General features: G+C 33.9%; 1 protein-coding gene across 3 annotated transcripts in view; it reads right to left on the bottom strand.

Moving 5' to 3' along the window:
• Positions 1-370: 370 nt before the first annotated feature.
• Positions 371-15,326, bottom strand: part of CACNB4 (calcium voltage-gated channel auxiliary subunit beta 4) — a 390,197-nt gene continuing 375,241 nt past the window's right edge. For all 3 annotated transcript variants that reach the window (XM_074215976.1, XM_074215975.1, XM_074215974.1), the window contains 2 exons: positions 14,339-14,524; positions 371-631 (listed from right to left, as the gene is read on the bottom strand). In XM_074215976.1, coding sequence (XP_074072077.1) covers positions 371-631; positions 14,339-14,524 — 447 coding nt within the window. The remainder of the gene's footprint in view (positions 632-14,338; positions 14,525-15,326) is intronic.

The raw sequence follows: 15,326 nt of genomic DNA, 5'->3' as shown, positions 1-15,326 counted from the left end.
AAGAAAAAGAAAGTTATAATGTAAATGTCACACTAAAAAAAAAAACCCAACTATATGATTGGGTATCTAATTTCCCTCTAACATTAGGGCTTGAGATATATATCTATATCTATATCTATCTATCTAGATAGATAGATAGATAGATATAGATATATATAGATATATAGATATATAGATATATATCTATATATCTATCTATTATATATATTTTTTGCCCTTTACCTACCATCAAATGACAGCAGCTTATAAGCACAGCTAATACTGTGCTTGACCTGCCACGTTAAGATGATTAGTTTGTCCTAGTTATGTTATGGCAAATTGTCAACTGATGAATACTATTCCCCCCCACCCCCCCCACAGGTTCTTAAACTCAAAGCCTATGTCGGGAATCATGGCTATATCCCCCAGGTGATCCTCGGTTCCTATGGGGTTTATAAGTGTCCTGATATGAGTCAGAGTACTCTTCTTCCACAAGAGGGTAATGATCTCGGCTGTGTTGGGAACTGGAAGACAAGCGGTTCCTACTCTTCCGGGCCCTTTCATTGTGATAATTTTCATCAGAGGCCATCAGACTTCGTCTTTCAATTGGAGAGTTCTCAGTAGAGTGGTTGCTGTGCCTCATGCGCTGGCTCTAAAAATATCAGATAATTCATTGATTAAAGAAAGTCAGCTTAATTTTACCTTTATGAACCTTGAAAATGTCAATGTGTGGCATAATTATATTTATGTGGACTATCAATGAGATAAGATGGTAAAAGCCTAGTTTTCTGAAACATACATCATATAATCAAATATTTTGACCTATGGAACAGTTTCATATTTCCTTCAAATTACTCTTCATTTGAACAGTTTTTTAAAAACAATTTTTTATTATTTTAAAATCCAAGTTAATAAGCATCATTAAATTTTTTTTTTAATTTCTTCTTAAGAGTTACTCAGTATAATCAGATGATAAGATAGTCTAGCCTCTCCTCAACCCAGGTACTCAGAACATTTGAGAAGTTGAAAATGGGGCACCCCTATGTGAGGTTGGGGGGGGAGTGGGAAAACTTTTTTCTGCCAAGAGTCATTTGGAAATTTATAATATTATTTGTGGGCTACAGTTGATCAAATGTTTAATTCCCTCCTAAAAAGCATCTAGATTTATTGAATTTCAAGTTTTCCCTGCAGTTGCCTTGTCAATACCAGATCAAAACAGCCCGCAGGCAGGAAGTTTTCTCATCCCTGCCTTACATGGTCTATACTTCTTCTTTCCTCAATATAATCTCTTTGTCAGTCAAATTTCTTCCTGATATCAGTTAATCTATTATTAACTATTATCCCTTGGTAAAGACCTTTTAAATTTGTTAGAATATCTTTGAATAGTCAATATTTATATAACTTGGTGAATACAGATATTAAGTTTATTTTGGAAAATGCTGCATGTTAAGTTTATCTAAAACTCAAGATCTGAAGGATTACTATATAACAGAATATTAAAAGGTATATTAAAAGTATATATCAGAGTGTACCAGGAAGGAGCTGGGGCAAAACATGCTTGTTAAGTACAGAATAAAGGTAGAATTACATGAATTCCAATAGCCTGGTGGCATATACTTAACTGAATAAAGCAAAGGGATTAAAAATTTCATTCATTCATAACAGGCTGTAAGATGCTATCAGAACTTTGAGTTGTCATGGGGATACTGTTTTTCTGACTTTTAGAATGTGTAACATCCTTTCTGATCCAATATTCCTTCTAGTCTAGATTTTCTAATTCTCCTCATTCCTCAAATCAGAAATCTAGTGAGTAAAAAGTGCCTGTTGTTTGTTAGTGAATAGGATTTAAAATCTTAAAAGTAATTTAGGTCAAGTCACCCTTAAAATATCTAGTCTAGTGTATTTGGGGCACAAATCACAAGGATATCAGAATACTAACAGTTCAAGTATTCATAGCAAAGAACTTTGTCCACTAATCTACATATTAAACATGTAGAATGTGTGTGTGTGTGTGTGTGTGTGTGTGTGTGTGTGTAGAAGGTTGCATTGAAGAGATATAAAATATCCAAAAAAAAGCTTTAATTCTCCTTGTAAAACATAATGATGTCCTCAGAGAAATAACTTGAAATCCACATGACTTATATTATTCCTGCCTTGAGCACAGGCATGTGTTTTCTCAACTCTAAATATCAGTGCTTTTTCTTTCTTCCCCTGCCTTATTGACCCAGTGACAAGTCATGGTTGAAAAATAGACTACTATTCCCATCTTGGTCAAGTCAAAATATGACTCTACTCTTTGCCTGCTCTCTAGAATTTATCCCATCTGTATTGAATTTTCTGTGTTCCCTGATGTCCCTGGTCCTTGCTTTTCTTGGTACATTGTACCTGTGTTTCCTTCTTATATTATATTATATTCACTGACTCCCAACAATATTGTTTGTACTTGGTAAACAAATGCATCTTTTTTGCTCTGTCCTTGTTACCCTTTACCTGTATCCTCCTACCCATCATTTTGAACATACTACCTGCTGAGATCTTGATTAGGAACTAGGTGAATTTTAAAGTGCTTGTTAGTACTGACATGCTATGATTCTTTTAAATTAGTTCACTTCAATCTAGTTGAATCTAATCCTCTTCCTAATATTTTTTCTTTATTTTAATGAAAATGTAATTAATCTTTGCAAAAGCCCCACTATATTTCTGTAAAGTACTATTACTTTAAGGACCTTTTCATATAGAGAAGGTTAGTACTGAGGATAGGCAAAATATTTATATGTAAAGAGTTATATCAACTGATACATGATCTAAGACACTGCTTCTGTCGCTGATAAACATTCTGATGCCTCATCTGTAAAATGATCTGGAGAAGGAAATGACAAATAACCCAGTGTCTTTGCCAAAAAAAAGCCTAAATGGGATCAGGAAGAGTTGGACACAAATGGAAACAACTTAAAAACAATAAAAAGGAGTAAGAAAAGAAGCTTTATTTAATTAAAAACTACTCATATATGCTGAAAACCTTTCAGATGGAATTTGACCCATTTTGGACAGAATGAACTCAGGCACAATCTTGTTAAAGGTGATGCCCAATCTATATGTAATAGAAGTTTAAAAACTTATTTTTTAAGTGCCCAGAAATTATCACTTAAATTCATGAAAGATTACAGGAGTACAGAGCTAAAGGCTGAAATTAGGACTGAAAAAAGAATTTGGAAACAGAAGACTGACAAATTAATGGTCAGAAAAGCATCTATAATAGAACTATATTTAAAGATACTAACAGCTACTTGCTGACAGAAGGCTTTTAGCTTTTTTTCATTTGTAATTGATTGGTAACAGGTTCACCCTCATTAGATGAGGGCTTCCACTCCAGATATTGCTCTTCAGCACTCCACAAATTCTATGGCATAGAATTTACAAGATGAAGATTCTGAGAAGTTTTTGTTGCTTTTCTGTTACCTATTATAAGAGGTAAAAGCAGAAATGGGAAAGGCAGATTTTGCAGATGTTCTGCTGAGGCTGAGATTTAATTGGACTGTATAGAACCCTCATGAGTAAAATGCTAAGTAGGCTTGTTTACCTTACTTAGAAAGTCAACCTGAACCATTTGCTGTAATCTCTGTTCTAATTGGACAATTCAGCATCCAAATGAATGAATAATTGTCTGGTCTGATTTGGTCTGTATGGCCAGAGATTGGTAGCCAGATGATAAGTCAGTTCACTGTTTAAAAAGAAGCTTTTTTTTTTTAAAAAAAAGAGGTTACATTTTCTGAATGCATTTTAAGAGTGATTATAAGTTGAAAGAATTGTAAATGCTACATCATGTATAAAAGAGAAGAAATGATATCAGATTACTTACTCATGGGGAAGGAGGAGAGAAGAAAGGGAGGCAGAAAAATATGGAACACAAAATCTTACAAAAATCAAGGTTGAAAATTATTTTTGCATGTAAATAGGAAAAAAGAAAAGAAAAAATAGAAGAGGATTTGCCCAAATGAACACCAGTAAGAACCAACACATCAGCAGTTAGCAGAGTTTTGGACAGTATAGATTCCCTGAACGAACCAATAACATCAAAGTTTTCAGTACAAAGTTGTGCTGTTACAAAAACCTGGGTTTTCATAATAGGAGAATGTGATCTAGTTTTATGTGTGGATTTTGATTATTGTATGCACTTGTTTAATATATGAGTATTTATGATGCTTAAGATGCAAAGGTATAATTAAAGAATGGGGCTGGTTTGTGAAAACAGAAATGCACTGAGAGCTAAGAGTTCAGGTACCGAGGGAGGGGAATTTCTTCTCAACAAAGGTTGCACCTCGGACTTTGAGGGAATTTGAGTATGGATACATGGTGATATTTATCTGGAAAACAAAACCTGTCAGTGAGAAGGAAGGATAGAATAAGGATGTCAAGACCCAGAATTAGATGTCTACATACCTATGTATGATGTGTGAGATCCCTATTCCTACAGTTCCCATCCCACCTGGATATATTACACCTCGTTATGACATAAAGATAACCCTGGACTCTCAAAAACTCTACCCCAGGAATAAAATTTCTCATAGTTTCTACCACATATTTAAGATTTTGGAACAGTTTCAGAAACAGTGTTTGTTCTCCAAAAATTAAAAGGCTCATTATTAGGTTAATCATTAACTTTATAAATTACTTGACCATGGCAATTCATGAAACAAAGAATAAAGGGTGTTATCAATCACATTTTTTGACTTTTTATGAGTATTAACTTAACTATTTATCTTTGTCTAAAGATTAATTAACTGACATGGTACTTCAAGAACTAAATCTTATCAATCTTTTTTTTTAGGTTTTTGCAAGGCAAATGGGGTTAAGTGGCTTGCCCAAGGCCACATAGCTAGGTAATTATTAAGTGTCTGACACCGGATTTGAACCCAGGTCCTCCTGACTCCAGGGCCGGTGCTTTATCCACTGTGCCACCTAGCTGCCCCTTATTATCAATCTTGATATTGATACTAGAAATAAAAACAGAAAAGAAAATTGCAGATAAATGGAAGAATCTCTTTGAAAAGTTTTTTTTTCAAAAAAGGGAGTAAGTACAGTTGGTTTCATACATCCAAAATCATTAAGAAATATAATTTCATGGGACAATTGGTCATTTTATAGTGTAGGTGTCTGGGATGAGCATCTGGAAAAGTATCACCATAAAACTAACAAGGTTATATGTTTTAAAGTATGAAAAATTTAGAGAAATTTAAAAAAACCACTATGATACTTCCATAGGGTGTGTGTGTGTGTGTGTGTGTGTGTGTGTGTGTGTGTGTGTGTGTGTGTAGCAAAAATAATATTATGGACTACTCAGAAACCTGTCATCTATATCATAAATACTATCTTCTAGAAAGAATCATAGGGATTAGATATAGTAAACTCCAAGTAAAATCATTAAGTGATGTCTAAATGGATAGAAAACAAGTGGTAACTGGTTGCCTATTATAAGAGTTATTTCTAAATCAGCTCTGTATGTACACAGGCTATTGAATTGCTAAGGCAAAGATAATATTAAATTAGAATAACAATAATAATAATAATAATAATATTTAGAAAATACATGTCTATCATTAAAACAATGTCAGTTTGGCCTATTTAAACAAGCTCATATTTAGAAATGGGAAATGTATAAAAGAATAGACTAGCAAGATGATCTCTATTTCCCATGAAGCCTGTTAATTGACATAAAATAGTGACCCAAAAAATCATATTAGCCACCAAAACTTGATTTCTTATCAAGTTATGATATATGACAATAAGTTCATATAAATTAATTTGTAACATCTTACATAAAAGATGGATAGATTTTAGTAGTAATGCTTTGTAAAATTGAGAACTAGTAGAAGTGAAAAGAAATTTTGAGAAGGCTTAGTGAGAAACTCACTAGAGTCAAATCATCTTAAAAATATTTCTAGATAAAACCAGAAGGCCACAGACAAAAAAGAGAAATGTCAAGGCTTTTACAACTAACTTGTTCCCCATCAAGGAGAATGAAACCATCATAGAAATCCAATATGCTTTGCTTTCTCTCTCTCTCTCTCTCTCTCTCTCTCTCTCTCTCTCTCTCTCTCTCTCTCTCTCCCTCCCTCCCTCCTTCCTTCTTTCTTTCTTTTTGCAAGGCAATGGGGGTTAAGTAACTTGCCCAAGATCATACAACCAAGTAATTATCAAGTATCTGAGACCAAATTTGAACTCAAGTCCTCCTGACTCCAGGGCCGGTGCTCTATCCACTGTGCCACCTAGCTGCCTCCAATATGATTTTGAGGAAGTAAAAATGGGGCTAAAGAAAACAAAGAGTAGTCAAATACATAGCATATACATAGAAAAAAATCCATTCTATATGCAATACTTTGTTTTAAGGCTTTTAAAGATCAAGCTTCAAGATATCTAAGAGGATACCAAATATTAAAAAATCATTAAGAAAAGGTAACCAATAAAATATCAATAACTATTGACTTATAAGCCTACTTTTCCATAACCACACCATCTTAGGGGAATGATTTATCAAGAAAATCCTCGATAAAGATATGAGAAGGGAATAAATAGTAAGGTTTTTGAAACTATATTCTATAATTGACCATATCTTATCAGTTATATTATTGACTAAAATTTCAGAGAACACAACATTCAACTGTGTTTATTGTTTATATAATTTTTTTGATTCAATAGCAAAATGCTATCTTTAAGGTATTTAAGTTAGAATACTCCAAAGTACCTTGATTTTTTTTTAGGTTTTTTTTTTTTTTGCAAGGCAATGGGGTTAAGTGGCTTGCCTAAGGCGATATAGCTAGGCAATTATTAAATGTCTGAGGCCAGATTTGAACTCAGGTACTCCTGACTCCTGAGCCAGTGCTCTATCCACTGAGCCACCTAGCCGCTCCTCCAAAGTTCCTTGAAATGTGACTTCATAGGGATACCTCTTTGCTCAATTACTCTCTGATTAATTGCAAGTGAGGAATAAAACCAGCTATGTGTTTTCTAAATTTGTTCTTTAATATTATGGAAGATGCCCAGAAAAGAATATATACAGGATGAGCTACTCCAGATAGCTTGTTTATGGATATTCTGCTGAGTGCATAACTTTTAAAAAAATTATTTATTTATTGCAACGGGGTTAAGTGACTTGCCCAAGGTCACACAGCTAGGCATTTATTAAGTGTCTACAACTGCATTTGAACTCAGGTCCTCCTGACTCCAGGGGCCAGTGCTCTATCCACTGTGCTACCTATCTGCCCCTCGACTACATAACTACAGAGTCACCTCTGAAGTTTAGCTTAACTCTACCCATAGAACAAACTGACAGGTTGAAGATGTTCAGACTATGATGTACAGTAAGATGATTTGTCATGTATACCTTGGGCATATCCGGGAGATAGACAATAAACTGGGCTTAGAAATAAATAGAAGAAAAATAATGAATTATTTCAGAAATTTTGTATTATATTTAATGATTCCAAACTTCTTTCTGACACAAAGAACCATCTTTTTTTTGCACACATATTTTTCCTGTGATGCTAAGAATGTGACAGAAGGAAATCTTCACATCCCTGAAATCCAAAGTTATTGATATATCAAAAGTATTCTTTAAAAATTATAAATTATAATTTGTTCACTAAGTCTTATTTTCACTGGATTTTATACTCAACTTTTACATATCTAAGACTTCCTTTAAAAGCATTTCTAAGAACTGCAGTCAAGGTTGAATCAACTAGGTAACAAAACTATGGATGAAAACAAATCTTGCTTTCTAAATTTAATAAATATGTTTTCACATAAAACTAACTTAATATTAGAGAAATACAATAAATCATTTGACTGATTAAACATATTACTCAATATTCTCTCATAAGCTACAATAGTCCCTACAATATTTGTGAGATATTACCTTAACCTCCATGGAAAATAAATCTCAATCAAGCTACTGAAGCTCAGGATAAAGGGCTGGAGAGTGAGAAAATCCCACACTAAACAAAATTCAACATGAAAAAGACAATTAAAGTCAGAAGCTGTCTTAGATCATTAATGACACAAAATAGAGATTGGTTCAAGGTCAAGTATACAGTCGAGATCTGATATACAGGAAAACTTATTTTCATTTTCCCACCACCAACATACTTAAAGGCATATTGAATTGTTATGAGCCACAGGTCAGGGCCTCACAGCCAGTGAAAAGCTGACAAAGCAAATTGGTTAAAATTAATAAATACTTGAATTTCACTGTGAGATTCCCTTTGTCTAACATTTAAACTTTCCTCCTTCTTCCACTATTTCCACTATTATTATCTTCCTTCTCAAGCCAGTGTGGCATTAGTTTCTGGTGTTAGAATTTCCCTTCTATATATTTTCTCTTATTGGATACAGGCCTAGTATTCATCCTTTCCTCCCAAAACTCTCATGTCCTTTTCAGTATCATATGTAAAATATGACAGAGTCTATCAGAAAGTTATACTTTGATTATTATTTTCCCATCGCAAGATAATAGAAACGTTGCCACTGGATTATCCCACCTACTGATACCAAAGTAAGGAACAATGATCTTATATTTTCACCTTGAAGGAATACATAAGAGCTTCATGTTAATACCATTTGCATTGGTCCATACTCTCCAGCATGGCAACCTGAGCTTTTGTGCTTATGTACAATCTCCACCTGCATCTTACCAATAGCTTAAGTTATTTACATTAGTGGTGAGTCATATCCTAATGAGATAGGTCCTAGGCTTCTTTTTTCCTACAAGATTTTTAGCTTCACAAAAGAAAAAACTGTTTCAAAGCCATAGACAATATATTGTACACATAACCCTAATAAGTCATATAGCAAATGAGTGCCATAGTCATAAGCAAAAGTGAACAATGATATAAATGGCTCAGTGAGGACTCATTACCAGCATGGAAAAACAGTAAATGAATGCCCTGATGATAGATCAGTAGCAACATCTTTATAATAATTCAACTTCTATATACGTTATAGTAGCAGCTCTTTTTAAAATTTTTTTAGGGTTTTTTTTTTTTTTTTTGCAAGGCAGATGGGGTTAAGCGGCTTGCCCAACCCCACACAGCTAGGTAATTATTAAGTGTCTGAGGACAGATTTGAACTCAGGTACTCCTGACTCCAGGACCAGTGCTCTATCCACTACATCACCTAGCCGCCCCCCACTGCACCACTTAGCCTCCCCTATAGTAATAGCTCTTAATAAGTCTATTTTAAATTTTTTAATGTGCTGCTCAGAATGGATCCAAATAACAATGGAAATGCTACATCCAGAGCAACTCTGCAGTAAGTGAAACCAAGATATGGTTCAGTGGACATACTATATCTACCTTATAGTACATTTCTCTGTTCATTTCTATTCTTTAAAGTTATTCATTCACTTGGTACTTTTTCTACTCATAAAGATGCAATTTTGTAGTATAGTAATATAGCTATAATAGCATTTCACAAAGTGCCATTTATCTCAGAGTTAACTCCACATGATCTACAATTATGACTATCATTATAACCCATTAAAACAAAACTAGTCATGATGTAGGAAGGTTCATTTGACTACATGTGTTTCACAGTTAGGGAGAAGGGGATCTCAAATATATGCCAGCAGCTGCTGGATAAGTAGTAAATAATAATTAATTCAGCAAAGGCAACATTCATTTGGTAGCATAATCATTCTGATTCTCCATGTCTGTGTCTGAACATACTACAATAAACACAAAGGAACAGCAGAGGAGAGAAAATTTTCCATTTATACCCATCTCCACATTCCCTGCTGGAGAAGTTCTATGGTTGCTGACTAAGGCAGGATCCTATGCAGGGCATTATGTGTGTAGGGCCTATAATTGTACACTTGGAAATATGCTTAGAAACATATGCTACAAGCTCAGCCCTGGCTAGATTATGTGATTTCAAAGAACATCATGGCAGTCCTTGCTAGTTCCCTATATGTCAGCTGCCATTTGAGGGTTGCCAAAATGCCAGATTATTCTCAAATGTATAAACTTCCTAGGAACTTGCAGAAGAAATAGAAATTTTAACTGTACTTAAGTATTGTGTTCTACAACTAGGACTTACAGTCATCCATCAGAAGAATATTGATATTTAAAATATGAATATTTACTTTAAGTAGAAATTTGGGATCATTAAAGGAGCTCTGCAATTTCCATAGGCAATCTAGTTTGATTTTCACATTCTGTTTAGAAATAGATAAAATGTACTGTTTATCAGTGTATCTTCCCAAAGCATATACCTAGATGATGAGTGTTATGGGTTACCCAACAACCCATAAAGTATATCATATTTTAGAAAATAGTAATTCTTCTACCTGGTTATTTCTAAGGGGATAACTATACTAAACTTTTTCAAATAATTGTGCATTTCATCCTGCAAGGACTAAAGAATTCAAAAATTTAATACAGCCAGTACATATAATAATATCCACAAACAGGAGCATCTGGGAAAATCTCAAGGCCTAGATGAAATGCTCTTCTTTTCCTTGGACTCTATGCTGGTTCACTCCCATGAAAGTTATCATATTTCCCTTTTTATGGCTTGCCTGATAAATAGCAAAGAAGGTATACATAATGAAGTTTATCAATATATTTTTAATTTGACTTACTATGTCAAAGGCTCAGAAGTATCAACAGGCTTTCTCACAAAGGACCACAAATAACAAACCATGTAGAATAATCAGAGTAAAGAATCTTAACAAAGCAATAGATGACTAAAAAAAAGGCAAGCATATCATGTAATGAGAGCAAGAAGCAGCTATTGGGTGGTCTGTGTACTCCACTGAATTTTTATGATAACAAAAGAAAGTGAGGAAGGCCTGCAGAATGTTAGATGATCATGTCCTTATGGGAACTGAACAAGCACAAATGGCTATGTTTAGTGTCTCTGGAAAGAACATCATAAAAATGAGATCATAGAACCATTTGAATACAGAGCATTAAACCTATGTTACTACAGATTGTCCAACATAAGCATTAGAGTATATGGCACCTGGGAGAGGACATTGAAAGGAGAAAGGGATATGCTAAAGGGAAAAAAAAAAGAATTAACTATTTCACAATATTTCTAAATAAAAATAATTTTCCAAAAATTGGCTATTTTTTTTAATAGACACTCTTTCCTTATCCATTTGGATAAGACTTTATCTCTACCACAGTACTCTGTTCCTTCAAAGGTCATCAATGATCTCCTAATTGCCAAGTTCAAGAAACCATTAAGAATGATTTCAATGTTATGAAGCTGGTGGCTAGGGAAGGTTCTACCGAGAGAGGGAAATTGGGGAGGAAAGGCAAATTTAGGGAAATCAGGACATTCAGGTGGAGTTGTCCAGCAGATATTTTAAGTTATAGAGTTCCTGAAAGAGTTTAGCTGTGTAAATATAGACTTGCACAAAGTCCTAGGCTTCTTTATTTCATCATGGTCTACAAGTAACCATGGTCATGCCACCAAAGCATAAAGTCTGGCAGGTTTTATTAGTTTAGAAAAGTTTCAGAATAGTTCTGGTAATAGCCTATGTCTGCTTTCCAGGGCTAAGCCTAGCTAAGTATGGATAAACTCAACGATGATGATGGTGATGATGATGATGATGATGCAATAATGGTGGTTGTGAAGCTGGTAACGATGTAATGATGATGTCGATATATTATCATGTGTATTAGTACTTGCTATATGCCAGATATTTTGCTAGGTGCTTTCCAAATAATATCTCATTTAATCCTCACAATAATCTTTGCAAGAGAGGTACTATTATTATCTTTTTCATTTTACAGATGAGAAAACTAAGGCAGATGACTACTTGCCAAAGGTGACAGAGCTTTAAGGACCTGAGGCTTGACTTTATATTTCTGACTTCCAGAGTCCAGTACTGGAAATATGACCACTTAGTGATGAATTATTTGACAGCTATAACTCCAAAGAAAAGAAAAATATACAACTTATACTTCCCATGGTCTCCTTAAACTTTTCTAATTACAATACATGAGGGGGGGGAAGAAGTTCGGAGTACTAAGAACCACACATTTTTATATTAACATACATTATATTTTTTATATTAACATACATTATTACTATGAACTAAATTGTTAGAAATATACATATTATATCCTTAGGACCATAAACTTAGAGTTAGAAGGGAACCCAACCTATTTATTTTATAGGCTTAGAGAGTTTTTTTGTTTGTTTGTTTGTTTGTTTTTAGGTTTTTGCAAGGCAAATCGGGTTAAGTGGCTTGCCCAAGGCTGAATGGCTAGGTAATCATTAAGTGTCTGAGACTGGATTTGAACCCAGGTACTCCTGACTCCAAAGCTGGTGCTTTATCCACTACACCACCTAGCCGCCCCAAGGCTTAGAGTGTTTTAAGATTTGCCTAGGATCAGACAAATGGTAGGGGCAGGATTTTAACCTGTCTGTCTCTCTCTCTCTCTCGCTCTCTCTCTCTCTCTCTCTCTCTCTCTCTCTCTCTCTCTCTCTCTCGGATTCCAAATCCAACAGTTTATCCTCTGTGTCAAACTACCTCTTGTCCAATGAGAAGACACTCTATTGAAAGAATTGAATTTAATAATCCTGATGTTCTCAATATAAATAAAACAGAAGGTTCAAAAAAAATAAGCTCTCAAGCTCTCACAGTTCTCCTTCAGAAAAAAGAAAAAGGCCAAAAAAAAGGTACTTGGTATAGTTGGTTTTATTGTGCATTCAAAGGCAAACAAGAAACATCATTCCTAGGACATTTAGTTCATCTTGTATTGTAGTACTAATGAAATATATTTGCAAATCCCCCTAACATTATTAATGCAATAATAGTCTATATTCATATAGCACTTTAAATTTTGCAAAGGGTTTTGCAGACATTGTCTAATGCCCTTGTTGTACTGCATGAGGAAATAAAGAGTTAAGAAAGACAAAGATGAAGAAAGAAGGCATATTTAGATGAAGAGGTCTGTGATTGATGCAACATGATTTTGAGAGTACAAAGAGACTGCTTCTCAAGATATATGAGAGGAGAGTTACAAATATCAGAAATGATTACCACCATCAATAAGTCATCAAGAAAATATCAATCATTACAAACTATTGCCCTTTCTTTCCTCCAAAAAAAATTATACTAAGCTGCATATAGATTAAGAGTATCCTTGATGAATGAAAACAGTCCATTAAGTATGATATATTAAAAAATATATTTAAAAAAGCAGTTGGATTCACAGCTACCTTTCAGAATTCTTTGTTTTTCTTCATGGATTAGCTTATCTGCCATCTTCTCCATAAAGCCTTCCCTAATGCTCACTTGTTGTTAGTGTTCTCCCTTTCATTTTCCTTATAGTATATTAATTAGTGTATAATTTGTATCCCTTTAGAAAAATATAAACTTCTTAAGGTCAGGGATTGTTTTAATTTTGTCTTTTGTTTTTTTCTATCACTTGGCATAGTATCATTCAAGGAACAGATATTTAATGAATATTTGTTGGCATTAATTTAATTAGAAAGATGGACCATAGACCTTTTTCCATTAGAATATATATGTATTTTGGAAAGGCAATCAGCATAAACAGTAAATTTAGCCATTTAAGAAAATGTATATTGTTTCTATTGACTTCAAGCTTTTTCCTACTACCAGGGACCATCTTTTTAACATTAGTATTCTTCCCATGGTGCTATATGATGACAGATCATGAAATACCACAGTCTCTTAAGTATTCAAAGGCAGTGACAAAATACACGGTGAGAGTGATTAAACTACAGCATATTACTAAAAAGAATTATACAAGAGAGACAATGTAAAGGGTATCTTCAGAGAGAACTATGACTAGAAAAGGAAGATAATTCTTTACTTAGAAAGAATAAGAGATTATTAATTGACAATCTGTATTTTTCCACTAGTACCCATGCAATAGCAAGATATTTAGATGCAGTCTACAGCATGCTATTGTGGATTCTTTATGGAAGATTCATGGGAGGATATGAATGAAAGGTTCACAGAATGAAAAGACTGAAAAGGTTGTGATCTATGCCATTACAAAGAACAATTACAATGAACTGTATTGCCTTTAAGCTATTGCCCTTTCTTTTCTCCAAAAAAAATCTTTATTAGACTAAGGTGCACATATATTAAGAGTTTCCTTGATGAATGAAAACAGTACAATAAGCATAATATATTAAAAATATATAAAAAAGCAGTTGGATTCACATGTACCTTTCAGAATTATAATGCACACAATAGTCTGTTAATAAATGATGTAATTTTATCTTTACCATGGAGTATTTAGCTCTTCAGGTTCACCATCACTGGTCTATTAGTTGTAGAGAAAGTGCTTGAAAAAATGACTGAGTCAACAGATACCTGTAATCCGGAGATTGCAGTAGGGTATGGTGAAAGTGCTGTGGAGCCCAAATTTCTTCCAAGTAGAGGTGTCATAGGGGTGCTACTTGTTGTGTGTGTAGCACGCCAGTATGCCTCAAGGTATTCTGCCAAATGTTCACATGCATCCTCAAGCTGATTTTCATCCAGAATAACATCAAACATTTCCTGTTCGTAACAAGAAAAATACATGTTAGTTCCCTTTGGTTTATAAGCAAGAAAATTCCTAGATTCCAGTGAGTACTGATAACAACATTTTGGTACTTACTTTAGTTATCTATTTCTCTATTAGAATTGAGGGCTGTATTATCAGTTCTATATAAAGTTAAGTGAATGCCTCTAGAATTATTCATTGAATATGGGAAAAACAAATTCAGATATTTAGAAGAAAGTCTATTTTTCCATCTGAAGTAAATGGATAATCTTTTATTTGCTTACCATCTCAGGTTAAAAAATTACAATATTGCACAGTATTTAAGCCGGTGGTAGAGAAGAGAATCAACATTTAACCCAAAAGTTAAAATACTCTCTGAAAAGAGCTTCTTACCTATATGAATGAAGGTTCAGGCTATATTATATTACTTTTTAGATATAAAACTTTAATTCAATGTTCCTAAGATTTTAATGTTCATAAGAATATTCAATGTTCATAAGATTTTAAACTCTGAATGTGAACTATAGTTTTCAGGTACTCTGCATTGGGGGCTCTTGGAGTTAAATGACTTGTTCAGAGTCACACAGCTAGTAAGTATCAAGTGCCTGGACTTTAGGGACAGTGCTCAATTTACTGCACCACTTTGCTGCTCATAGGATTCTCTGCTTTCTTAACTATTTTAATACTGTATCATAGAGATTAAACAAAAAGCACATATTTCTAAATAGTACAATGTTTCTAAAAATAATGGTCACAGTTTAAAGTTTATAAGGTATCTGACAAATTGTTTCATCTCATCTTCTCCACAGTCCAAGG

Source organism: Macrotis lagotis, chromosome 1 (assembly GCF_037893015.1).
Source record: "Macrotis lagotis isolate mMagLag1 chromosome 1, bilby.v1.9.chrom.fasta, whole genome shotgun sequence".
Lineage (NCBI taxonomy): Eukaryota > Metazoa > Chordata > Mammalia > Peramelemorphia > Peramelidae > Macrotis > Macrotis lagotis.
Note: the sequence above shows the minus strand (reverse complement) of the source record. Positions and strands in the feature narration are given on the sequence as shown.